At 43.0% G+C, this 26,934-nt stretch overlaps 1 protein-coding gene across 8 annotated transcripts in view; it reads left to right on the top strand.

Moving 5' to 3' along the window:
- Positions 1 to 26,934, top strand: part of PPP2R2B (protein phosphatase 2 regulatory subunit Bbeta) — a 527,754-nt gene that overhangs the window by 463,464 nt on the left and 37,356 nt on the right. For all 8 annotated transcript variants that reach the window (XM_053565996.1, XM_053566003.1, XM_053566001.1 and 5 more), the window contains 2 exons: positions 1,828 to 2,005; positions 16,339 to 16,503. In XM_053565996.1, coding sequence (XP_053421971.1) covers positions 1,828 to 2,005; positions 16,339 to 16,503 — 343 coding nt within the window. The remainder of the gene's footprint in view (positions 1 to 1,827; positions 2,006 to 16,338; positions 16,504 to 26,934) is intronic.

The following is a 26,934-nucleotide window of genomic DNA, read 5'->3' as shown; positions in this document are numbered from 1 at the left end:
TTCCTCTGGACTGTTCATTTAATTTAAAAAACTCCTTTAAAGGTGAGATAAACTCCCTCAAGACTCAGCTGGGAGAATTCTGTTTTCTGAAAGGTTACACTGTGGAAGTGACTGCACTTAGCCAAATTTAACCTTTGTTTTTGCCACCTTCTCCTCACGACCTGGGATTGAAGCCAATTCAGAAGTTGAAGTCTTAATCTACCATCTGGTATCAAATCAGTCAGGGCTCAGTTGCAAGAGATGATTTGCTTGTAAAGAAAAAGGCTTTTCTTTCTCTTTTTCTTTTTTTTTTTTTGAGATAGAGTCTCATTATGTCACTCTCAGTAGAGTGCAGTGGGGTCACAGCTCACAGCAACCTTCAACTCTTGAGCTTAAGCATTTCTCTTGCCTCAGCCTCCCAAGTAGCTGGGACTACAGGCATCCACCACAACGCCCAGCTATTTTTTTGTTGCAGTTGTCATTGTTTAGCAGACGCAGGCTGGGCTCAAACCCACAGCCTCAGTGTATGTGGCTGGTGCTGTAACCGCTGTGCTATGGGTGCCAAGCCAAGAAAAAGACATTTGGTTCTTTTATTTTTTATTTTTTAATTAAAAAAAAATTTTTTTTTTTAACAGAGTTTCACTTTGTCACCCTCGGTAGAGTGCCATGGCATCATATCTCACAGCAACCTCCAACTCTTGGGTTCAAGGGATTCTCTTGCCTCAGCCTCCCAAGTAACTGGGACTACAGATGCCCCGCACAATGCCTGGCTCTTCTTAGAGACAGGGTCTTGCTCTTGCTCAGGCTGGTCTCGCACCTGTGAACTCAGGGCAATCCACCTACCTCAGCCTTCCAGAGTGCTATGATACAGGCATAAGCCACTGCGCCTGGCTTGGTTCTTTTATTTTCTTTTTTGTATTAAAAGACCACCCCTATCTTGTGATGTTTTTGTTTGGTGGGGTTTTCATTTTTTGTATTTTTGTTCTCCATCCCTTTCTTAAGAGCCAGTTCACGCAGCATTGAAGATAGGAGTCTGCAAAGTGATAAGATCTTTTCTTCATATTGGCCAGAGAGAGATTCATGTGTGGGAAACTGTTGAACTGCCTGATTCTTTTATCTGTTGGAAAGAAAACATTTCCTTGCATATTCTCACTCACTCATTCAACAAAGGATTATGGAGAAGTTTTTATGTATCAGTAAGGTGAACATATAACTAACAGCCAAACAGGGACGGTCTTGAATGTGAAAGGGGGCGCTTTCCCGGTTCATACTCTAAGACAACAGGTATCAACCAGGATTTTCTCAGATCAGCAAGGATGTCAGTGAGTGCCCTCAATGAGTATCCATAGTGGAATTGGGGTTATTAAAGCTTTGGGTGAATATGAAGTGCCCTTAAGCCAGGATGGGGTGTAGGCCTCCACAACCATAAGATGAAGAGACATAAAGGATAAATTTAGATTAAAGTCGAACCAGACATTTCTACAATTTTACTACAGCTTCTTTTTTCAAACAAATTTCATGTTTTAAAAAAAACCAGTCCTGAAAGGAAGCAGCCCCCCAGTGGAATCCAAGCTCCCCTGAGATGAGGCCGTCTGAAGGGCCTGGAAAGAGAAGTTTAGAATTTATAAAGGATGAAATTTCCCATCAGAGCTAAACGGTGGTGATATTTTTGGAAAAGGAGCAAAACTAAAAGCAGTGGAAAATGACAGGAACAAGGTGTGATTTGTTCTTCATCTCCTTCTTGAACTTTAATTTCCTTTACTGTGGTTATGATTTTGTGTGTGATAACATAGGACATGAACATGCCTGTTCTTGGTTCTGAAGTGATTTGTTTCTCTTGCATTCCAGGTGCCTGTCCTGAGACCCATGGACCTGATGGTGGAGGCCACCCCACGAAGAGTATTTGCCAACGCACACACATATCACATCAACTCCATATCAGTCAACAGCGACTATGAGACCTACATGTCTGCTGACGACCTGAGGATTAACCTGTGGAACTTTGAAATAACCAATCAAAGTTTTAGTATCCTTTCCTTATAGCTAATAATCAGTTGGCATAAATCAAGGATATTCAGGTAAGAGCAGGTTTGGGAGAGGAAATGGAATAGAAAGGAATAATCATGCTCACACCTGGAATCCTAGCACTCTAGGAAGCTGAGGTGGGAGGATTGCTTACGCTCAGGAGTTCAAGAGCAGCCTGAACAAGAGGGAGAACCCATCACTACTAAAAATAGAAAAATTAGTGGGGCGCTGGGGTGTGCACCTGTAGTCCCAGCTACTTGGGAGGCTGAGGCATCCTCTTCAAGGAGGATCAATTGAGCCCAGGACTCTGAGGTTGCTGTGAGTTAGGCTGATGCCACAGCACTCTAGCCTGGGCCATAAAGTGAGGCTCTGTTTCAAAAAAAAAAAAAAGAAGAAGAAGAAGAAGAAGAAGAAAAAGAAGGAAAGAAAAGAAACAAGTAGTCACAACCATTAATACCTAGCACTTACAAAGAACTTGCCCCTTTTAAAATACACTGGTATCTGTGAGACTCTTTCATCCTGATAATAAGGTTGAGGAAATACTGAAATTTAAGTAGTGAGCCAGTAGCTAGCTCTAGATTGGAATTCTGAATTAATTTCTTCATGCCCAGGCATTTGTGTGTCATGAATTAAAACTAAATGTGATTATAGCAATAATAATATAAGACCTTGGAGTTCAGTTAGGGTTACTTTTTCTGTTAAAGGATTCATAAATGGTCTGTATGGACAGCACAAACCTCAGGTATACATATGGTTCCTGCTGAATAATGAGACTGAAAATAATAGTGGTTGACATGTATTGAGCTCCAAGCATTTGCACTGGGAACTCTTAGGGTGTCATTTTTACCCCTCATTGAAGTGTAATTTGCATACTTAAAAGTACACATATAATTGTACAGTCTGATAACACTTCTCAGATTGAACCCAGCCGTAGCCACCATCTACATCAAGAAACAGCTCTTCACTAGCAATTCTCAAGCCCCCATTCATGCCTTTTTGTAGTTTCTAACCCCTGAGGGTATATTTGATATAACAACCCTAAATGTGAGTATCATTATCTACTATTTAACTAAAATTTAGAGAAGTTGGCTTGGCTCCCGTGGCACAGTGGTTACGGCACTAGCCACATACACCAAGGCTTCTGGGTTCAAATCCAGCCTGGGCCAGCTAAACAAAAATGACAACTGCAATTAAAAAAAAAAAAATAGCTGGGTGTTGTGGCAAGTTCCTGTAGTCCCAGCTACTTGGGAGGCTGAGAGAAAGAATTGCTTAAGCCCAAGAGCTTGAGGTTGCTGTGAGCTATGACACCATGGCACTCTACCAAGGGCAACAAAGTGAGACTGTCAAAAAAATTTTTTTTTTCTTTTTTTTGAGAAGTCAAGAAAATTGCTGAATAAGTATCTGACTCAGTATTCTCACCCCACTCTGTTGACCCTCTACTTCAAATAAAAATTGATCATTTACTGAGTACCTACTGTGTACTCCATTCTTCCACAAACCTGATTCTTTACTATAATTCCCATTCTCAATTCATGGCTTCACCACTCAGACAGTCAGGCAACTGACCGAGGAGTCAATATTGGTTCTCTTCTTTCACTTGGCAGCATCGCCTACCCCAACCCAATCTATCCACAAGCCATGCCAGCGCTTCTTCTATAATACATCTCAAATCAACTCATACCTCTCCGTCTCCACTCCCACCAACCCAAGGGAGGCCATTGCTGTCACACAGGTAAGAGAGAGACACAGCAGTAGAGCCACTGTCACCCCTCTCTCACCTATGTGACAACAGGGGCCTTCTCTGGGGTTTCTATTCTTTCTTGCTCTTTTATACAACACATGACCCACATGACAGTCAGAGTAGACCTTTCACCCTGTGATTCAGATATCGCTCCTTCCCTACTAAGAACATTCTAGTTCCTCCCCACTGAATGTAGAATAAACCCACGTTATCACCGAGACCTATGTGATTCCGCATGTTCTGGGCTCCACCTTTTTCTTTGATATCCTGTCATATCACTCTTGTCACTATTTCAGCCAACTAACCACTTTTCTCTTCCTGGGTAAATATTTTCTGTGCATTTGCTGTTCCCTTTTTCCAAATATTCTGCCCCCTGAGTTAACATGGCTACCTACCTGTCATTACTCAGCCAACAGAGGCACTGTGTCCATTAACTCCCAAGTAGCCACCAATAACTCTCTATCCTTATTATCCTCATCATACTATCACTATTTGAAATTATCTTTTTATTTGTGTATTTTTGGTTCCCCCATATGAGAATGTAAATTCTCTGAGAGCAGGGACTCTGTATGACCCAGCATGTGGAACACTCTGACATATAGAAAGTTGGTTAGATGTGTCGAGTTTTAAGTAGTAGTAGATCATCAAAGTAGAGGTATCCAGTAGACCAGTTGATCATGACATGTAACCTGGAAATTTACCTTTAAGTATTGTAATAAAGTTCTCAATGTTCTGAAATAATAAAGCTCTTGACCCTATAATGGCTCAAGCAAATAAAAGATGATTTCTTCTGTAAAGTCAAATTCTGATGGCCCCCATTAGCAGGCAGCTTTGCCCAATTAGTGATTCATAGACTCAGCCCTCTGATCTCGTGGCTTCTCAGTAGCACCAGGTTTTTCAAGAGCAGAATAGCAAAAGAGGGAGGTCATGGAGGACCAAACACAGGAAGTTCCTGTGAGTGGGCCCAAAAATATGCATTCTGTTGGCGGGAATTCAGCCACGAGGCCACCTCCAAGTATAAGGCAGGCTAGGAAATGTAGTCTAGCTGTGTGCCCAGTGGGGGGAAAAAAGACCGCAGGGAGTGCTAAGCAAAAAGGCTCCAAAGGCTTTTCAGGAGCAGCAGTTTTAATTTGGTAGTGACAATTCTGAGATATATTTGGAGATGTTGAGAACTGTCCATCAGGACCCGGGCTGGCATCTTTTATTGCTCACAGAACAGACTCGACGTGCTGCCTGGGCCTGGGAGACTGTGCCACAGATTTTGCCTGGCGGTGCAGCTGCTAATAGAATGAGTGTGGGTGGTGGTTCCCTTTCTCTCCCCACATCTATTCCAAGAGCCAGAAATCTGCTCAGGCTCAGCTGGCTGTCACTCTGAGCTTCTGCTTTCCCCAGTCTGGGTGACATGTTTTCTGAATTTTGCCTCTAGGCCTCCAAGGCGGAGGGAAGTTTCTTTAGGCACTTTGGGAGGCAGATGCCTTGGGGAGAATGCAAAGAGGAAATATTAATAGCACAGTTTAGGTTATATTCAGCAGATGTGTGACAGCCTGCCAGATGCTGGCATACAAATGAGACCGTGCCATTCACCCTTAAAGCAGCCATATGTAAAATAATCATTGTCATCATGAGAATGATGATGATAACTGATAACTATATAGTTCTTTTCAACCAGACCGCCCTAAGCACTGAGTAGACTCTACAAACTAGAACCCTTTTGCCTCTCATCTCTGAGGCTTAGCCACTTCTGGATCAGGAAACAGCCATCTTTAAAAACAGCCTCGGAAAAATACTAACCATCAGGCAGGTCTTAAATCATGTGTTGTTTCGCACGTGTTTCTATAATGCCCCCTTATCCACAAAGGAGACAGAAGAAAATGGTTTACAAGAGAATGACTGAGTTTCCCAGAGCATGGTGTGGGTACCCCTGAGGTGGTAGGCCAGATGCTTTTAAACAATATATGGGCTTATTTTGTTTCTATAATTATGTATTTATTTTGATGAATATCATAAATCATATCGCTCCGATGATTTCATGGATATTAAAAATCCATTTAAATGCTAACATAAGTATATGTAAATTATTGTAAATAGTAAGACAAGTGATCTGTATATGTAGTCAGAAAAACATCGTGGTTTGGTATGACATTGGCATTACGGTTGAGAACTCAAGCTTTGATGTCCAACAAGTGATAGAGTTCTCACCCAGCTCTACACACTTTCTAAATGCATAAGCTTTAACATGTTTCTTAATTTATACAAACCTCTACTCATATTTACTTCATCATCTGTAGAGAGGAGCTCTATCAATATGATCAGGACTAAGCAACCATAATTACTGGAAAGCACAAGGAAACTAGAAGAGTTTCTTAGAATGGTGGGTTCTATTCTGCCAGATTCATTATCTGGGTCATCTTCTCTATTTCAGACTCCTCCTTTGGCTTTGAACTTGGGTATGGTTTGCAAGATATTGCTCATTATATGCTAGTTACCTGATACTTACAGGGTCTCTGAGGCCCAGGGCCTTATGTTTAGCTCCAGATCACAGCAAAGCAGTCCTAAACCTCAAGGCACATGGTCATGAACCCTCTGCCTCCCGTTCATAGCTAATCTGTCCTTGTTGTGTATTACAGGTTCTAGTTTAAGGTAGTCAAACTTTGGTCTCAGTGAGACTACATCAGTACCACAAAAACTCATTTCTAAATTAGTAATTTTCTGGGACAAAAGGCAGCTCTAAGTTGCCAATAAAAAATTGCTGTTAGAAGATACTTCTTTATGAAAGCTACAGTATACCTAGAATCCTTTGAACTCTTTTCTCAGAACTAAGAATGAATTTACGTAGGGTTTTACCTAGTCTGACATAGGACCTACTAGCTAGTCCCATATCAAGTCAAAAATAAAGACACAACCCTCAACAACTATACACCAAACACCTAGTTTATGCAAGGCACTGCACTAAACCTGGGGATACAAAACTGAAAAGAAACAAATTTTCTGCCTTCAGAATGACATTCATCCAATAATCATGCTAATGAGCATATAATTACCAACTGAGATAAGTTCTGTAAAGAAAGGGAATATAGTGCTATAAATGTATTTTTAAAAAATTCCAATATAGCATAGGAAATAAAGCTTTGCTGATTCACTGGTTGTTGAGTTAGTATCTGAAAGAAGAAGAGCTAACTTGGCAAAGAGAGGTTGAAAAATGTGTCCAGTATGTGCAAAGGTCCTGTGGCAGGAGACACCAAAACATGTTAGAGAACTCTAAGGCAACTATAACTAGAGCTGAGATAGTGAGGTGGGAGATGGTGTAAGGGAGGCTGGAGATGGTAGCAGAAGCTGCACCTGCCAGGAATCCAGTCTCTGGGTACAAGACAGAGGATTCCTACAGGAGAAGCCAACTGGACTCCAGGGTTACTTCATCTCTAACCTTGGTCTTAGCAGCTGTGTGTGGCAGCTTCACTTGCTCACTAAGCTGAGGCCCTTTTGGAGTTGATTCCCTGATCAAGGGACCACACAGATGCTGCTCTCTTCCAGAAGCTAGCATCCCTTAGTACCATGGACAGCAGCCTTCCTTTTAATCCAGTGGTATTCTGCCAGGCAGGCTTGGGGAAAGCTGTGGGGGCCTCGTAGAAGTTTCCCTCCCTTACAGCTTCAGTGGCTTTCATCCCACCAGGGGATCAGATGTGCATATCAATCTCAGATTGGCTTTTAATATAAAAAGAGAGTATCCTTTCTGATGACACATCCACCATTGGCCGCGTGTGCCACGGCAGCTCTTTCCTTTCTATATTAAAAGCAGTCTTGGTGGTTTTCATAGACCTTGTGTCCAAACAGCCCTCCATTTCTGAGGCCAGCCCTAGGGGCTCTAGGAGCCTGGGGGTTTCTCTTCCCACAGGACTATGTCAAGGTAGAGGGCAAGAATTCAACTACGCAGATTTCTCTTGGGTTTCTTGAGCTTCCTCAGAGCAGTATAGCTTAGCAGCTGGGACGCAGGCTCTGGAGTCAGATTCACTGGATTTGAATCCAGCTTCGTCTCTTCAGGTATGCATGACTCTTACAAGTTACCCAGTGTCTCCTTAACCCTCAGTTTCCTCATCAGCTACTGAGATAATAATATGATCTAATAAAGTTGTGAGGATTAACTGAGGTAATCACGTGAAGTGCTGAGCTGAGCACTTGATGCAGAATGGATGTTCCATAAACTGGAGCTGTTATTATGTGGAACATTTCCCCAGGCCCCTTTCTCCTTGCCTTGCTGCTTGGATCTGCTCTCTCCTAAGAAAACTACAGTCTGTCTGATTCACACTATACAGGCCTAGCAACTTGGCTTATTGACCCTCCATGAGTTTTCTACATTTAAAAAACCATGGCTAGAGAAGGTGCTAAGTCATAAGAATGAATTAAAGAAAAAGCCATAAACATTTACCGAGCACTTGCTGTGGTACTGGAGATGGCTTAAAGAATGAAACTGCATCCCTGATGTCCTGCAGAACTAGTAAAAGAGGGGTGTGTGACTAGAAAAAGAGAGAAAGAGGGGTTCAGGAGGGAGGGAGAAGGAGATCAACTTATCATAATATAATGAACTGGCCTTGGCTTGGCACCTGTAGCACAGTGGTTACCATGCCAACCATGTACACCGAGGGTGGTGGGTTCAAACCCAGCCTGGGCCAGCTAAACAACTGCAACAGAAAAATAGCCCAGCGTTGTGGTGGGCACTTGTAGTCCCAGCTACTTGGGAAGCTGAGGCAAGAGAATCCCTTAAGCCCAAGAGTTTGAGGTTGCTGTGAGCTGTGACGTCACGGCACTCTACCAAGGGTGACATAATGAGACAATGTCTCAAAAAAAAACAAAACAATGAACTGGCCTTGCATGTCCATAGTCACGAGCAGACTGGAAGCCCACAGGCACAAGTGAAGCTTGTGCACAGGTGGTAGTCAGGAAGGAAGATTCAGAGAGAAGAGAAAGCGGTTATAGACCCAGGAGCCATGTGGAGTCTTCCTCAAGGAAGGCCTGAATTATCTTTTAAATGCCTTCCAACTGATTACGTCAGGCCCACCCAGAATTATCTTCCTTTTGATTATCTTGAAGTCCAAACCTTTAATCGCATCTGCACAATCCCTTCACAGCAGCATCTGAAAGAGTGGTTGACTGGGAGAAAGGGTGCTGCAAAGTGGTTGCTCCCCACTTCTGTCCCTCATGCCTATCCTGACCTTCCTTTAAAAGGAAGTCTAAGGATCGCAGTTCAGCCTAATCAAGTTAACAGATCACCAGGCCTGTGATGTATCAGGGCAGAAGGAGAGAGAAACCAGATAAGAGGTGAGTCTGACCATTTCTCAGGCTTTCACCAAATGCCAGGTGTGTGCCCCTGTCATCTCCTCCAGGGGTCTTCCTCTTTGTGTCCCCAAGGTAACGTGTTCAAAGGCATTTGAGGTGGATGTAACTGGTTATGAATTTGGGAATAAAATATATGCCTCTCTTACTGTAAATTCCAGCAAAATCGGGTGGCGCCTGTGGCTCAAGGGATAGGGCGCCGGTCCCATATGCCGGAGGTGGTGGGTTCAAACCCAGCCCTGGCCAAAAACCAAAAAAAAAAAAAAAATTCCAGCAAAATCTATTTTATAGCACACCATCTCAAATTATTTAAATAATGATATAAAGTGTATTTAGGCTTCTCATAGAGGTGCATGCAAGGAGCTTCGGATGTCCAGGACAGGGAGCATCATGAAAGAAAGGCTGAATGCTTCATAATGAAAGTAGCATCTGAGCTTTCCTCTGAATTGAAAAGTTTTTAAGGATGAGATTTCAAGCTCTTATGTGAGTGGGAAAGAGTTTCTGATTAGGGAGTTTTCAAGTGCTCCCCCAATCAGAAAGCCTGTCTCAACCCAAAGTCTTCCCCAGCTCAATGCATATTTAACATGGCACCATGTGTCTCTTTGTCATACTAAGCCTAGCAACTGGCAAACACTCCATGAATATTTGCACATTGGCTTTTTTTAAGCTCTTAAGAGAGGAATATCCTGGGAAGTCCTCTGTGGAGATCTCCAGTGTTTCATCACCAAGCTACATGTCCTATCTGCTAATAAGGCCCAGATGCTTTGTAATCATTGCTCAATATCCAGAGATTAACTTCAGACTTTGCAAAGGAAAAAAAGACCTCTAAGCAACTCATGTCCCCTAAAACTCTGATATGCTTAGTGTTCAAAACCAAGATATGACTACTTTCCACTTTCAATATGGGCCAACTTTGCATGGGATATGAAAAGCCTTATCTGCTTTTGAATGTGGATACCTTACCCAGGTAAACTCAGAGTCCACTCTTTGACTCATAACTTATAAAACTCAGCCCCGCAGAAAGCATCCTACTTGGCTCCTATCCTTGATTGGCTTAGACAAGATTTAGGAGGGAAAAAACTCAACAATATCAGCAAAATCAGCAGCAAAAAGAGAGAGGCGTGTGAGGACAGTTGCCTTCAAAAGCCCACAAGGGCAATGCCTGTGAGCACTGTCCTTGGAGAAATACACGCTTCATTCAGAAGATGGGGATGTTTCAGCCTAATATCAAACCATTTAATAAATGCTGTAATTGTTTTTCTATTATCATTTAATAATCAAAATTCTTAGAGGGTGACAAAGTAAATAGGATTATTCTCATTTAAAGGCAAAGAAATTGAAACCCAGAGAAATGAAATGACTTTTCCAAGCTCTCTTATCAAAATAGAGATGGAATCAAAACTGATTCCCATTTTCCTGCCCCCACTGCATTACACTCACAATTATTTGTCATAATATTATCTTGCACGTCACCCATGCACTTCACCCAATTCTCTCATGAATGATTTTAAGCTAGGAAAGCTACTCTTTACATTTACTGTTTTGTTTAATAATATATATTGATTGTAGAAATTGGGGGGGTGGGGAATGAAATAGAATAGAATGACCAACAATCTCACCACCAGTTTTGCTGCGTGTATAATTTGCATCAGAATTTTCACTTAATTCTAGTTAATTCTGCAGAAAGGCTCAGGAAGGAGGGAAGGAATAAGAAAAAAGTCAACATAATTTAAAATCCTTGATTTACTCAGGAACCTTTCTGGGGTTCAATCTAGGACACAACACACGTGTGGACACACACACACTTTCTCTCTCCCTTCCCCGCTCTGTTTTCCTGCTCAGCGGTCGTCACTGTCTAGTGAGCTGTATGTTGTGCTTATTTACCTTGTTTGTTGACCCTACTAGAATCTAGGCCCCATGGGCCCGGGAGGGGTTTAGTCTGCTTTGTTCACTGCTGTATCCTGGCACCCAGAAGAGTACTGGCAGACTGCAGATTCCTTGGGAACACTTGTAGAATACGTGAAGCAATAAATGAGTGAATGCACCTGTAACTTACGTGCTGACTTTGGACTCTTACCTCGCGACTGGGCAGGACTACATTTTTTTCCTTTCTCTCCTTTCTCCCTCCGAGTGTGTGTTTATGTTTATGTATGTGTGTTTTTGTTTTTGTTTTTGTTTTTGTTTTGTGTGGCTATGGTAAGACTGTGTATATTTTGTACCTAACTTTCTTCACCAAAATAATACATACAATAACCATAGAAAAGTTTCTTAAGTCTTTTTATCCTAAAATACTACAAGTTCATCCAAAAAAATGTAGAAATGATAGTGACAATTGCAAAGGAAAGGAAAACCATTCATACGCTTGCCTTATCACTGACATTTTAGAGTCTTGGCTTTGAGGTTATTGTTTTCAGAGTATAAGTTTTAAATAACGTTAGAATCATACTGTAGTTAGAATTTTGTGTACTATGGGATTTTATAAGCTTGGAAATTTCACTGCAAAAAGAATTTAATGGACTAGATAGAAATTTATTTAATCTGCTTTTATTTCTGTGTATTTATTCAGATCGTCAATCTTTTTCTTCTAGAACATTGCAGTAGACAGGTTGTGGTAGAAAGGTTTTTCCAAACTCGGAGTAAATGGCCCTGACTTTTGAATGGCCCCCATGCTACTCCTCACTAGCCTGCCACGAACCCTCTCTGTTCTTCACCCCACCACTGATATAATTGATGGCTCTGGCTTTTTATTTGTTTGAAGTGGATCCCTAAAGGGGTGACCTCCCAGTGTCTTCAATTATTATTTTAAATGATGCCTCAGGCTACTGCCTGGCACAGCAGGGCCCTCACCTTCCTGCCTTCTGCCTTCCATGCATGGAGCTCAGCTGCCAAGCAGGCTGGACCCCCTCCTATTGTCAGAGCTGCCTCCAGAGTCCCAGCAGAGAGCCAGATTAACCCCTTTTGTTAGCAGATGTAATTTTCCTGAGTTCAGCATTAATAAGGAATGCCATAAGCAGTTGGGTCAGAAAGAACAGATCTGTCAAGCCCCAGGGTTAATTTAATAGCAATCTGTTGGCTGTCTGCATTGTGTATTAGCCGTGAATCCAACTGTATGTTTTGCTTTTGCCATTTACTTCTTTGGGACAACAGAGAAATAATTTGGATAAAGAGCTCTGAAGGATAAGGAAGAGAAAATTGACTGTCAAAATGCATCATTCCATTTTCGAGATAATACAGGGAGCCGTGCACTGCTCATCTCCTTTCTCTTTCCCTTCCAACATGAAGGGCAAAACTGCATATGCTGAAAACATGTATCGCCCTTTAGAACATCACAAGGGAAAAGGCCTGGGTTTCTAGAGTATGCAGATGTAAAAAATATCCTCTCTCACCATCTCCATAAATCATTGCATTTTTAGCAACTGGACATTTTCTCTCAAATGTTTCTAGAACTCAGCAAATTCTCCATCAAAAAACAATCCCCGCCCAAATCCCTTGTCAGTCTTCTGTCCCAACTTTTGGTTCAAAAAATCTATCATAGCACATAGAAATTCTAGTTCTGGAAAATATAGCCACCAAAGTGTTAGGTGAACTAAGAGAGCACAGGCCTAATGCAAAAGAAATGGAGCTGCCATCTCGGATTACTCACACTCAGAAAGGCTGGCTTTGTGAAGCCACTCCTCAGGGGAGGCAGAGTGCCTGATGGTAAAGAACTCGGGCTCTGGAGTTGGACGTTCTTTGGTTCAAATCCCAGCTCTGCCCCCTATAAGTCATATGACCTCGAAAATTGTAGTTGCTGGGCGCTGTTTCCTCAGTTGTAAAATTGAACTATTTATTAGTAATGCTGATGCTGTAAGGCTGAGATGAGGGACAAATGGTACAACACGGGTAATGTGCCATCTGTCACAGGGCAGGCCCAGCACTTGATAAGCATAAGCTGCTGGATGTTGTCTTCCTCTTATCTTTATCGAGATTATTATTATTTTTTTTTATTGTTGGGGATTCATTGAGGGTACAATAAGCCAGGTTACACTGATTGCATTTGTTAAGTAAAGTCCCTTTTGCAATCGTGTCTTGCCCACAAAAGGTGTGGCACACACCAAGGCCCCACCCCCCTCCCTATCAAGATTATTTTAGAAAGAAGGTAGATCATGGTACTAAACAAGCACTCTACTAAAAAAGAAGATGCAAGCCCCATGTGCTGGCTTACACCTGTAATCCTCTGGGAGGCTGAGGCGGTGGATTGCTTGAACCCAGGAGTTCAAGACCAGCTGAGCAAGAATAAGGGTGCCTGTAGTTCCAGCTACTTGGGAGGCTGAGGCAGGAGGTTCACCTGAACTCGGGAGTTTGAGGTTGCTGTGAATCAGGCTGATGGCATGGCACTCTAGCCTGGGGCAACAGAGTGAAATTCTGTCTCAAAAAAAGAAAAAAAGCAGACTGACTCAAACCTGCAGGGGGAGGGAGGGAAGCCAATGGCTTAGGGAGGAGAGGTGGGGGACAGACAGGCTTAGAGGTCCAGTGGAAGGAAGGAAAGATCCAGAAGCAGCAGCCCTAAGCTGATTCCGTGGGCACATCCCCATGATGGTCTCTGATGCTGAGGGATGATCCTGGTTCCACAAAAATGTTTGAGCACTTTGTTTTCACATGTTCTGACTTTGGGGCTTTATTTTTAGGTGGGAAAAAATAACTGTAGCTCTAGCACCTCCCCTGCCCACACAGCGAAGATCCTTTCCAGTTGAGCTTGTTTTTAGAGCTATACTGGTAGAGGTTGAGAGAGCTGACACCAGATTTTCTTTCCCTATTTTGGGAAAAGAGAAATATGCTCACTGGCACAGCAGGGTATCAAGGATCTTCCTGGAGAGATCTGACAACAGCTGAACACTAACCTCTGCTGACTTGGCCACACGGTCTGGGAGGTGGACCAGGCGGCTGGACAAGGGCCAGAGCTGGAGCCTGGAGCCCCCTCCTGAGTAGCCCCAGGCCCTGCTCCCCAGCATCTTGTGCTACCTGCAATAAGACTCACATTTCTGGCAAAGTTGAGATGAACAGTAGTAGTTTGTGAATCCACGGGACACACACGCCCTGGAGACCCAAGTAATATGTGCATCTGGGTTTGGTGGGGAAAATTATAGTCGACTGTAATGTTAGCTCAGTCTCAAGCTAATTTTAGAAAGAACCCAACAGGATTTATAAGAGATAATTGAAGGGAAAGGAGGTATAGCCAAATATAAAGCCATTGTTGCAAAAAATCGCCTGCTGGAATAGTTGTAGCAGGTGCATGTGTGATGCTTCACTTTGTTTTTTGCTACTGCTGGTGGGACTAAAAATATCAAAATATTGGCACATTTGTTTGTACCTTGTCTAAACTCTAGGGAGAGGACTATGCTACTCACCTAATAAAAAATACTGAGGACTTTCGGCCATCCTAGTCTGATAGGATAGTCTATGTCAAATTATGGCTTGTTGATTCAATGCTTTGTTGCCCAAAATATAGTACATAAACTCCAGGTGTGCATGCATATTTTCACCTTAATTGTTATACATTTATTTTCATGAATATTATTAAAAATATAACCAGCTCATTAAACCCCATAATTTTATGAATACTGGATTATTGCTTAGAGGAGTCTAAAAAAAAGTGAGTCCATTTAAAGTTGATCCAAGGAAAAAAATGTTATGTTAAAAAAAAAAAAATTGCCTCATGACTAACAGATGGGGCAAAAATGCCCCAGGTAGCCCACGGGTAGTGAAGTGTGGGAGAGTGGGGGTCACTTGGTCTGCTTTACTGCATCACAGCACCCACACCACAAGGCCTTCTCCTTTGCAGGAAGGTGCTGGGTCCTCAGACAGACGCTCAGGCCCAGACAAGTGCCTCCCAACCTGCTCCCTGAGCCCCCAAGTCCTGGATAGGGTGTGGAGGGATCACCACAAACCCCCTCCTTCACTCATGCCCGGCACCCCAATGCAGGTGTTGGTTTCCACTGAGTTGCCTTCATAAAAGGCTAAACGTTTTATTCCAATATACCAGGGTGTGGTCTTAGAAGATACAGGTATACAGCCTGGTGCCATGGTTTTCACTTGCAATCTTAGCACTTGGGGTCTGAGGTGGAAGGATTACTTGAGGCCAGGAGTTCAAGACCAGTCCAAGCATCCTATTGCAACCTTGTCTCTACAAAACGAAAACTGAAAAATTAGCTGGGCTGGGAGGTGCATGTTTGTAGTCCTAGCTACTCTGGAGGCAGAAGGATCACTGGAGGCCAGGAGTTCAAGGTTGCTATGAGCTGTGATTGTGCCACTACACTCTAGCCTAGGTGACAGAGCAAGACTGTGTCTCAAAAAAACAACAACAACAAAAAAGAGGTATAATAATTCTTAATCAGAAAGGAAAATACTGAGGAAAATTTAAAAACCCAGATGATAAAACTAAGGGTGTGTACCACAGAAGCCAAAAACTTCCCCAGCATACAACTGGGTGGCTTCTTTCTGGTACTTAAACTCCTTCCCAAGCTGTAAAGCAAACCACAGCTTACAGAAGTTAGAAGTCTTACATATCTTAAATGACAGAACTGTTGCATAATTATGAAAGAACACACATTTTGCACCTGGGATGAAATCCTGGTGTTGTCGCTTGTCAGCCATGTGCACTTGGAGCCTCTGTTTCCACCCCTGAAAAATGGGATAAGAGAAGTGTTGATTGTACATTTGTTAAAGGATAAACTGAGTTGATATGCGCTGTGTGATATGCACAGTGAATGACCTACAGTAAGGGCTCGATAAATGTCGGCAGCTATTGTTATTATCATTATTACGAACACTTTATTCAAGAACATCTCAGGGATTTCTTGGAAGAGGCTATGCAGTCCATCGTAGGTATCATTTACCAGCCTAGGAGTCTGAATAAGGATTCACTCAACCACTGTTGTAAAATGGGAAGCCAAAGTCTTTGCAACTTGGTTCATATTAGCATGAGTGCGTGAGCAGGTAACTTTGTTCGTGAATGGTATACTTTGTATGTCATAGAGAATAAAACACAGATAAGAAGGTCAGGAGACCTGGGTTCTCACGCTGCCTCTCACTACTGGGTAACTCTGGGCCATTTTCTTATAGTCTCTGAGCTGTATCTGCCTGGGACCAATAATGCCCGCTCCTTTGCGAACACAGTTGCCATGAGGACTCAGCATGTGCGTGTTAGATACTACCACACGAATACAAGCTGGTGCCGTGGCTAGTGCCCTGGAGTTTCTGCCCCCTCCTTGACTCGTCTGTGCCAGACATTGTGGACATCAAGCCTGCCAACATGGAGGAGCTCACGGAGGTGATCACGGCAGCCGAGTTCCACCCCCATCACTGCAACACCTTCGTGTACAGCAGCAGCAAAGGGACAATCCGGCTGTGTGACATGCGGGCATCGGCTCTGTGTGACAGGCACACCAAGTGTGAGTAGCGGCCTGAGGCTGATGGGGGGAGGAGAGACTGGATGGGAGAGCGCCTGGTAGGTTTTGATCTTCTTCCCTGCAATAGACACACAGGGAATGTGGCAACTGCAGGTCAGGAGCCAGCTCCACATTTGGTATTTCAGGAAAAAGATGAAACCTCATGTTCAATTTTAAAACAGTCAGGTACAAAGATAAATAAGACACCACTCCTGTCAGCAAAGAGTTTATATATCCTTGTGACATGATCCAGATTAAACATTAAGGAAGATGACACTTGCTGCCGTGGGGAGAATGGATCTGAGGAGTCGCAGAGGGACGGGTTAGGAGACCGTTGAAGGGTGTCCCGGACGTGGTGGTGAGCGGGAACAGAGAGGGCAGGTGGCCGCTGGCCAGGTCTTGGCAGTGAAGTTAACAGGACTTGCTGAACTGTGTGGGAGGCTGGGGATATACAAGGCATCAGAATGGCAGCTGGCAAGTGAGCTAGTGGCTTCTTAGGGAGGCTGCATCTGCAAAAAGCACCATAAAAATCCCAGTGTTCTCATGGGCATGGAGGAAAGCTTCAGGGAGACAGATTTGGAGAAAAGTGCAGCCCGACTCATGACCCTTAGGTCATGCTGGAGTTCCCAGGGCACTGAGGGAGCAAAGATCTCCTAAGCCAGTTGGAGCTGAATGCCTGGACACAGCAGGCTAAGGCAGGTGATCTCAGCACGGAGACTGGCAAACCTCGCTGTGAGCAGGTGAAGGCTGCCAGCACTGCCTGCGGGCACTGGGGAAGACAAGATGGGCCTGGAACTAGCAGGGAGGATTTCTAGAAAGATACTGATCCCAAGAGCAGAGGTGCCTGGAAGGCAGCAGCAGGCCGCGTCCAGCGCTGGGCTAATTATTGTGCAGCTGCTGGGATGCTCTGGAGAGGCCAGAGCCGTGTGTGTCCCACTGTCACCTGCTGCAAGGTGCCGCTTTGTCAGGCTGGTCTGCTGTGCAGAGCTGTCTCTCCCACAGCCCCAGTTTTCAACCTGTGTGATGTGGGTGATACGTCAGCTCTCTACGCAATTGTAGGACCAGCAGAGGGACACAGACTTGGTGGCCCTTTGGTCACTTCTGTTTGCTCGTTTGTCATCAGAGATTTCTCAAGGGGGTGGTGGTGGTGCTGGTAGATAGAGTGCAGGGGTGCGCAAGGTGTGTATTCTGGAGTCGCACAGGGCCTGGGCAGGCCAGGCTTCACACTTACTAGCTGTCTGACCTTGTCCACCTTCCCTTACCCTTTCCAGCTTATGTTTTCTCATGTGTAATGGGTGAGAATCCTAACAACCACCTCTTGGTTTGTCATGGGGCTTAGACGAGATAACTATTTTAAATCATTAGTGAGATACTCTGCATTCTCTTTTTTCTATACCAAGTCTTCAAGCCTTGCCATGTACGTACTCTTGACAGGACAACTCAATTCAAATTAGTCACATTTCAAGTGCTCGGAAGCCCATGGGGGCTAGTGGCTTTGAGATTTAGGACATTAAATCTTTACAGAAAATTCTACTACAGGGCTGACAGCTTCTGGAGAGCATCATCTATTCTGTCTCCTTCACTACTATTGCTCTAGCATCTAAAATAGGGCCTGCCCAGGATAGGTACTAAACAAATATTTACTGATGTGAATGTTGATCTCGGAGCAGTACACTTTCCCAACAAAGGAGAAAGTGATCAAGGTAGAAGGATCAGCGTATGCTAAGGTCCTGGGGCCTGAAAGATCATAATATGTTTGTGGAACTGCAGGGCACTGACGTGGCTGGTATGTAGGGAGTGACTTGGAGCAGGGACTGAGGCTTGGGAGGAATGTCCAGTGTATTCTAAGACCTTCAGCCGCTACTCTGGCCTTGCACACTAGATGCCAAAAGAAGAAGCCCAGTTGTGATATTTGAACCAGGCACTGTGAAATAGCCTGTTGGGGAAAACACTACTCTTAGTTGTAATGTAGATCAGAACCTCTGATGTACACTGAAATGTATTGGGTCAGCCCTTCAGCGTGCTGTTCTGTGTCTGCGATATGATTCATACCATAAAGAACAATGATACAGTGGAGAGGTAAGACTTACCTCCTGCACTGAAAAAATGTAAAGTTTGTCCAAGGAGGCAAGATGTACTCAGGAAACATTGGAGAGACAACATGTGTATAAGGCAGTGTGTATTTTCATACCCAAATGAGTGATGGAGACAATTTGGAGTTAGGACAGACTTCTGGATGTTGAGGGATAAACTGGAAAAGGGGAAAGGCCTTAGAAAGTGTCAGAACTGGAATGCTTAGAGCAGATGCTTTGCCATCAGAACCCTACTCTGACACTCAGTACCTGTGTGACCTCGGGGAAGTTATTCAACCCTTCTGAGCCCCAAGTTCCTCCTTTGAACATAGAAATATGAAGAACAGTGTCATAAGGCAGGATGTTCATCATGTGTGTAAGATCCCAGCACTCTGTTCAGCACACAGACGTCAGTACATGGCTGTCTCAGTTATCACAATTATTTCTCCTGAATTCCCCCAGTTCCAGGCCTGCGAAGGTAAGATGCTTGGAGCCCCAACTCCTGTGCCAGATATAGGAGGCCACATTATTTGTTTAATTAATATTTGTTGAGCAAAAACTATATGTCAGGGACTGTATCAGACTCTAAGGACATAGCAATGAGCAAAAACAGACCTAATTTCCTTTTATGTAGAGCTCACTGTCTATCTGGGTCAGGGTTCTCCAGAGAAACAGAACCAATAGAGAATGTGTGAGTATATGAAGAGATTTATTATAAGAAATTGGCTCACATGATTATGAAGGCTCACACCTCCCAGGATCTGCCATCAGCAAAATGAAGAGCCAAGAGAGCCAAAGGTGGTGTTCTAGTCCGATGGCCATCAGCACGAAGTCCCAGGAGAGCCGATGGTGGTGTTCTGGACCAATGGCCATCAGCATGAAGACCCAGGAGAGCCAAAGGTGGTGTTCTAGTCCAATGGCCACCAGCATGAAGACTCAGGAAGAGCCAAAATTTCAGTTCAAGTCTGAAGGAAAAAAACTGATGTCCCATGCAAAGGCGATCAGGCAGAGGAATTTGTTCTCACTTGCAGGAGGGTCAGCCCTTTATTTTCTTCAGGCCTTCAACTGATGGGATGAGACCCACTCACATGAGGAAGCTCCATCTACTTCACTCACTCTATCAATTTAAATGTTTAACTCATCCAAAAACACCCTTACAGAAATAACCTAAAGGTCTGACCAAATATCTGGGTACCCAGTTGACACATAAAATTAACCACACTGGGAGATTGGACTCCAGGCATCTCTAGCTGGTGGGATCTGCCTGTCATCACCCCTGTGAGGATACAGGGAGTCAGCGAGAGACTTCTGGACCCCAAGAGGAGGACTAAAACAGTGGAAAAACGGCAAGTGGTCGCATGTGTTCAATCCATCTAAACCCGCCCGCAACTTCCACAGGCACGAGAACTTAAAGAACAAGAGGAAGTGAAAGGAAAATTAGGGCAAGGAAACAGATAAAAGAAATCACTCATGAGGAAGAATCAGCAGAAAACTTCAAGCAACATGAAGAACCAGTCCAGAACAACCCCGCCAAGGGACCATGAGGTAGCTACTGCAGATGATTCCACGTATAAAGAAATGTTAGGAATGACAGAAAGGGAATTAGAATACACATGTTGAAAACAATGAAAGAAATGATGGAAACAATGAAGGAAACTGTTAATAAAGTGTAAAATAACCAAAAGGAAATCCAAAACCAGAATCAAATAAGAGATGAACAATATGAAGAATATAAAAAGGATATAGCAGAGCTGAAGGAACTGAAACAGTCAATTAGGGAACTTAAAGATGCGATGGAAAGTATCAGCAACAGGTTAAACCATACAGAAGAAAGAATTTCAGAGGTAGAAGACAAAGTTCTTGAGATAACTCAGATAGTAAAAGAGGCAGAAAAGAAGAGAGAGAAAGCAGAACGTTCACTGTCAGAATTATGGGACTTTATGAAGCGTTCCAACATACGAGTTATAGGAATTCCAGAAGGGGAAGAAGAATGCCCCAGAGGAATGGAAGCCATACTAGAGAATATTATAAAAGAAAATTTCCCAAATATCACCAAAGATTCTGACACACTGCTTTCAGAGGGCTATCGGACCCCAGGTCGCCTCAACTCTAACCGAGCTTCTCCAAGACACATTGTGATGAACCTGTCCAAAGTCAAGACAAAAGAAAAGATTCTGCAAGCTGCCAGGAGTAAGCGCCAGTTGACCTACAGGGGCAAATCCATCAGAGTGACCACAGACTTCTCTAATGAAACTTTCCAAGCAAGAAGACAATGGTCATCTACCTTTAATCTACTTAAACAGAACAATTTCCAGCCCAGAATTCTGTACCCTGCTAAGCTAAGCTTCAAAATTGACGGAGAAATCAAATCATTTACGGATATACAAACATAGAGGAAATTTGCCACAACAAGACCAGCTCTACAGGAAATACTTCAACCTCTTCTGCACACTGACCACCACAATGGATCAGCAGCAAAGTAAGAACTCAGAAATTAAAGGACAGAACCTAACCTCCACACTGATGCAAAAGATAAAACTAAGCAATGGACTCTCACAAAATAAGACGAATAGAATATTACCACACTTATCAATTATCTCAATAAATGTTAATGGCTTGAATTCCCCACTGAAGAGACATAGATTGGTTGACTGGATTAAAAAACACAAGCCATCCATTTGCTGTCTGCAAGAAACACACCTGGCTTCAAAAGACAAATTAAAGCTCCGAGTCAAGGGTCGGAAGACAATTTTTCAGGCAAATGGAATTCAGAAGAAAAGAGGAGTTGCAATCTTATTTTCAGATACATGTGGATTTAAAGCAACTAAAGTCAAAAAAGACAAAGATGGTTACTTTATATTGGTCAAGGGAAAAATACAACAAGAAGACATTTCAATTCTAAATATTTATGCACCCAATTTAAATGCTCCCAGATTCTTGAAACAGACCTTACTCAGTCTGAGCAATATGATATCTGATAATACCATAATAACAGGGGACTTTAACACTCTTCTTACAGAGCTGGACAGATCCTCTAAACAGAAATTAAACAAAGATATAAGAGATTTAAATGAGACCCTAGAACAACTGTGCTTGATAGACGCATATAGAACACTCCACCCCAAAGATAAAGAATATACATTCTTCTCATCACCCCATGGAACATTCTCCAAAATTGATCATATCCTGGGACACAAAACAAATATCAACAGAATCAAAAGAATTGAAATTTTACCTTGTATCTTCTCAGACCATAAGGCACTAAAGGTGGAACTCAACTCTAACAAAAACGTTCAACCCCACCCAAAGGCATGGAAATTAAACAATCTTCTGTTGAATAACAGATGGGTGCAGGAAGAAATAAAACAGGAAATCATTAACTTTCTTGAGCATAACAACAATGAAGACACAAGCTACCAAAACCTGTGGAATACTGCAAAAGCAGTTTTGAGAGGAAAATTCATCGCTTTAGATGCCTACATTCGAAAAACAGAAAGAGAACACATCAACAATCTCACAAGAGATCTTATGGAATTGGAAAAAGAAGAACAATCTAAGCCTAAACTCAGTAGAAGAAAAGAAATATCCAAAATCAAATCAGAGATCAACGAAATTGAAAACAAAAGAATCATTCAGAAAATTAATGAAACAAGGAGTTGTTTTTTTTTTTTAATAAATAAAATAGATAAACCATTGGCCAGACTAACGAGGAATAGAAAAGTCAAATCTCTAGTAACCTCAATCAGAAATGATAAAGGGGAAATAACAACTGATCCCACAGAGATACAAGAGATCATCTCTGAATACTACCAGAAACTGTATGCCCAGAAATTTGACAATGTGCAGGAAATGGATCAATATTTGGAATCACACCCTCTCCCTAGACTCAGCCAGGAAGAAATAGAGCTCCTGAACAGACCAATTTCAAGCACTGAGATCAAAGAAACAATAAAAAATCTTCCAACCAAAAAATGCCCTGGTCCAGATGGCTTCACTCCAGAATTCTATCAAACCTTTAAGGAAGAGCTTATTCCTGTACTGCAGAAATTATTCCAAAAAACTGAGAAAGAAGGAATCTTCCCCAACACATTCTATGAAGCAAACATCACCCTGATACCAAAACCAGGAAAAGACCCAAACAAAAAGGAGAATTTCAGACCAATCTCACTCATGAATATAGATGGAAAAATTCTCAACAAAATCCTAGCCAATAGATTACAGCTTCTCATCAAAAAAGTCATTCATCATGATCAAGTAGGCTTCATCCCAGGGATGCAAGGCTGGTTTAACATACGCACGTCCATAAACGTTATCCACCGTATTAACAGAGGCAAAAATAAAGATCACATGATCCTCTCAATAGATGCAGAAAAAGCATTTGATAAAATCCAGCATCCTTTTCTAAGTAGAACACTGACGAGTATAGGCACAGGTGGCACATTTCTAAAACTGATTGAAGCTATCTATGACAAACCCACAGCCAATATTTTACTGAATGGAGTAAAACTGAAAGCTTTTCCTCTTAGAACTGGAACCAGACAAGGTTGTCCTCTGTCACCTTTACTATTCAACATAGTGCTGGAAGTTCTAGCCAATACAATTAGGCAAGACAAGGAAATAAAGGGAATCCAAATGGGAGCAGAGGAGGTCAAACTCTCCCTCTTTGCTGACGACATGATCTTATACTTAGAGAACCCCAAAGACTCAACCACAAGACTCCTAGAAGTCATCAAAAAATACAGTAGTGTTTCAGGATATAAAATGAATGTCCACAAGTCAGTAGCCTTTGTATACACCAATAACAGTCAAGATGAGAAGCAAATTAAGGACACAACTCGCTTCACCATAGTTTCAAAGAAAATGAAATACCTAGGAATATACCTAACGAAGGAGGTGAAGGACCTCTATAAAGAAAACTATGAAATCCTCAGAGAGGAAATAGCAGAGGATATTAACAAATGGAAGAACATACCATGCTCATGGACGGGAAGAATCAACATTGTTAAAATGTCTTTATTTCCCAAAGCAATCTACCTATTCAATGCCATTCTTATCAAAATACCAACATCGTACTTTCAAGATTTGGAAAAAATGATTCTGCGTTTTGAATGGAACCAGAAAAAACCCCTACAGCTAAGGCAGTTCTTAGTAATAAAAATAAAGCTGGGGGCATCAGCATACCAGATTTTAGTCTGTACTACAAAGCCATAGTGGTCAAGACAGCATGGTACTGGCACAAAAACAGAGACATAGACACTTGGAATCGAATTGAACACCAAGAAATGAAACTAACATCTTACAACCACCTAATCTTCGATAAACCAAACAAGAACATACCTTGGGGGAAAGACTCCCTATTCAATAAATGGTGTTGGGAGAACTGGATGTCTACATGTAAAAGACTGAAACTGGACCCACACCTTTCCCCACTCACAAAAATTGATTCAAGATGGATAAAGGACTTACATTTAAGGCATGAAACAATAAAAATCCTCAAAGAAAGCATAGGAAAAACACTGGAAGATATTGGCCTGGGGAAAGACTTCATGAAGAAGACTGCCATGGCAATTGCAACAACAACAAAAACAAACAAATGGGACTTCATTAAACTGAAAAGCTTCTGTACAGCAAAGGAGACAATAACCAAAGCAAAGAGACAACCTACACAATGGGAAAGGATATTTGCATATTTTCAATCAGACAAAAGCTTGATAACTACGATCTATAGAGAACTCAAATTAATCCACATGAAAAAAGCCAACAATCCCATATATCAATGGGCAAGAGACATGAATAGAACTTTCTCTAAAGATGACAGACAAATGGCTAACAAACACATGAAAAAATGTTCATCATCTCTATATATTAGAGAAATGCAAATCAAAACAACCCTGAGATATCATCTAACCCCAGTGAGAATGGCCCACATCACAAAATCTCAAAACTGCAGATGCTGGCGTGGATGTGGAGAGAAGGGAACACTTTTACACTGCTGGTGGGACTGCAAACTAGTACAACCTTTCGGGAAGGAAGTATGGAGAAATCTCAAAGCACTCAAGCTAGACCTCCCATTCGATCCTGCAATCCCATTACTGGGCATCTACCCAGAAGGAAAAAAATCCTTTTATCATAAGGACACTTGTACTAGACTGTTTATTGCAGCTCAATTTACAATCGCCAAAATGTGGAGACAGCCTAAATGCCCACCAACCCAGGAATGGATTAACAAGCTGTGGTATATGTATACCATGGAATACTATTCAGCCATTAAAAAAATAGAGACTTCACATCCTTCATATTAACCTGGATGGAAGTGGAAGACATTATTCTTAGTAAAGCATCACAAGAATGGAGAAGCATGAATCCTATGTACTCAATTTTGAGATGAGGACAATTAATGACAATTAAGGTTATGGGGGGGAGGAAAAGCAGAAAGAGGGACGGAGGGAGGGGGTGGGGCCTTGGTGTGTGTCACACTTTATGGGGGCAAGACATGATTGCAAGAGGGACTTTACCTAACAATTGCAATCAGTGTAACCTGGCTTATTGTACCCTCAATGAATCCCCAAGAATAAAAAAAAAAAAATTAACCACACTAAGGAGTAAAGATGCATTAATAGAAGAAACAGCTCTGCAGCTATAATAAGTGGTATGAAAGAGAGAGGTGGGCTGGTACAAGTGAGTGTGACAAGACCCTATAAGGCAATAACACTGAGCCAGACCTAAAGATTAAGGGTGGTCGGAGGAGCACACAGAAGCAGAAAGTGTGCCTAGCCTCACACCCAGCGAGCTCCAGAGGCTCTCCCTCCAGCCTGGGCCTCACATGGCCCTGGAGAGACTCAGAGCTCTGTGGACAGTCCCTAGGGAGAGCCAGGAGCTAGCTAGTAGCCTGTAGGCTTCTGCTCAGCCCTGCCTCCCCACTCCCCATCCCATCGCAGGTGCAGTTCTGAATCCAAGCCGCCAGTCTACTAATCTAATTAAGAAGTGAACGAAATTCATTTTCTTGACTCGTCCAAAGTACTGACCTTCTTCAGTGCACATCTCCCTTTGTTTGGCTGCTGGCGGCAGCCCCCAGCTCCTGCCAGCTGGGAAAACAAGTTCAATCTGACCCTTTGCCTGACATTTCATATTGATTTTCTCCATCCTCCTCAAACGCCAGCCTGCAGTCGACCGCAGTTCAGCCGGAGTGTGTGAATGGAATTGAGACAGTTCATCAGAGTTCAAAATGAAAAGCAACATTGGTTTCCGGAGATGAGCACTGAGGAGGAGGGTATTTAATAACCGTCGGCATTTAATCAAAACGCGAGGAGCACCATGTTTTCAGAGCTGCATATATTAATTTCCATGTGTCCCTCCCTCTCCACACTCAGCAGGGGTTGGGAGGGATGATCCCTTCTCTCCCTTCCGCTTTTTTCTGCTGCTGTGGTGATGGGGGTTGTGTTTGCAGCTTTGAGATGTCTGAAACAACAGGGTGCTGATGGCGGCACCACTTGGCTATTCCGGAAGTTGCTCTTCCCTTTCCATGTGTGAGTGTTGGGGGCTGGGTAAAGAACTGGCCAGGTGTCATGAATGCCATCCTAGGAAATGAAAGAAGAATTAAGCCTGAGCTTCTTTCCAACGACCCCGTGAATGTGGTTCCTGACCAAGCCTCCGATCACAGCTCCCTATAGCCTGGCCATGCTGGTTTGCTTCCTGCACCTCCAACACACCCAGCCCTTTCCTGCCCCAGGGCCTTTTCACAAGCTCCTCCTCTGCCTAGATTCTATTCCACCCTATTCTGTTCCAACCCTACCGTGCCTGTCTTAGGTGCTGGGATAAGGTGAGGCAGCACGGAGCTGGGTGTGATGTGCCCTGGCCTCGGGTTTGTTTCTTCCTCTCTACCAAACTATGCAGACAGTAGTGGGTGAATTCAGACATTGGGACAAGACAGGGGAAAAGTATCAATGTGGTTTATCAGCCTGTGTCTGTGGCCTACCTGGTGACCTTAGACAGGTTACTGAACCACTCTGTGCCTCAATTTACATATAGAAGTATGGCTAGTGGAAGTCTTGACCTTCTAGGGTGCTTGTGAGGATTAAATGAGAGGACACCCTCAAAGCCTTGAATAGCGCCTGGCACGTTGTGTCCAAGCACAGTGTTACAGTTGGAATGACGAAGCTGTCTCGCTCCCCCACCATGTGTGCCTTTTAAGAGTGGGAAGCTGTAGAAGTAGTAATGTCAACAGCCTAATCGCAGCTCACTTCTATGACATTTCTGGGTCCAGGAAGTAAGCCAAGTCTGCTCATTTAATCCTCATGACCACCCTATGACGTACTCACTGCCATTATTCACATCGTATGACAAAGCTGGGGTTTGAATAGAC

This window comes from Nycticebus coucang, chromosome 17, assembly GCF_027406575.1.
Source record: "Nycticebus coucang isolate mNycCou1 chromosome 17, mNycCou1.pri, whole genome shotgun sequence".
NCBI lineage: Eukaryota > Metazoa > Chordata > Mammalia > Primates > Lorisidae > Nycticebus > Nycticebus coucang.
Note: the sequence above shows the minus strand (reverse complement) of the source record. Positions and strands in the feature narration are given on the sequence as shown.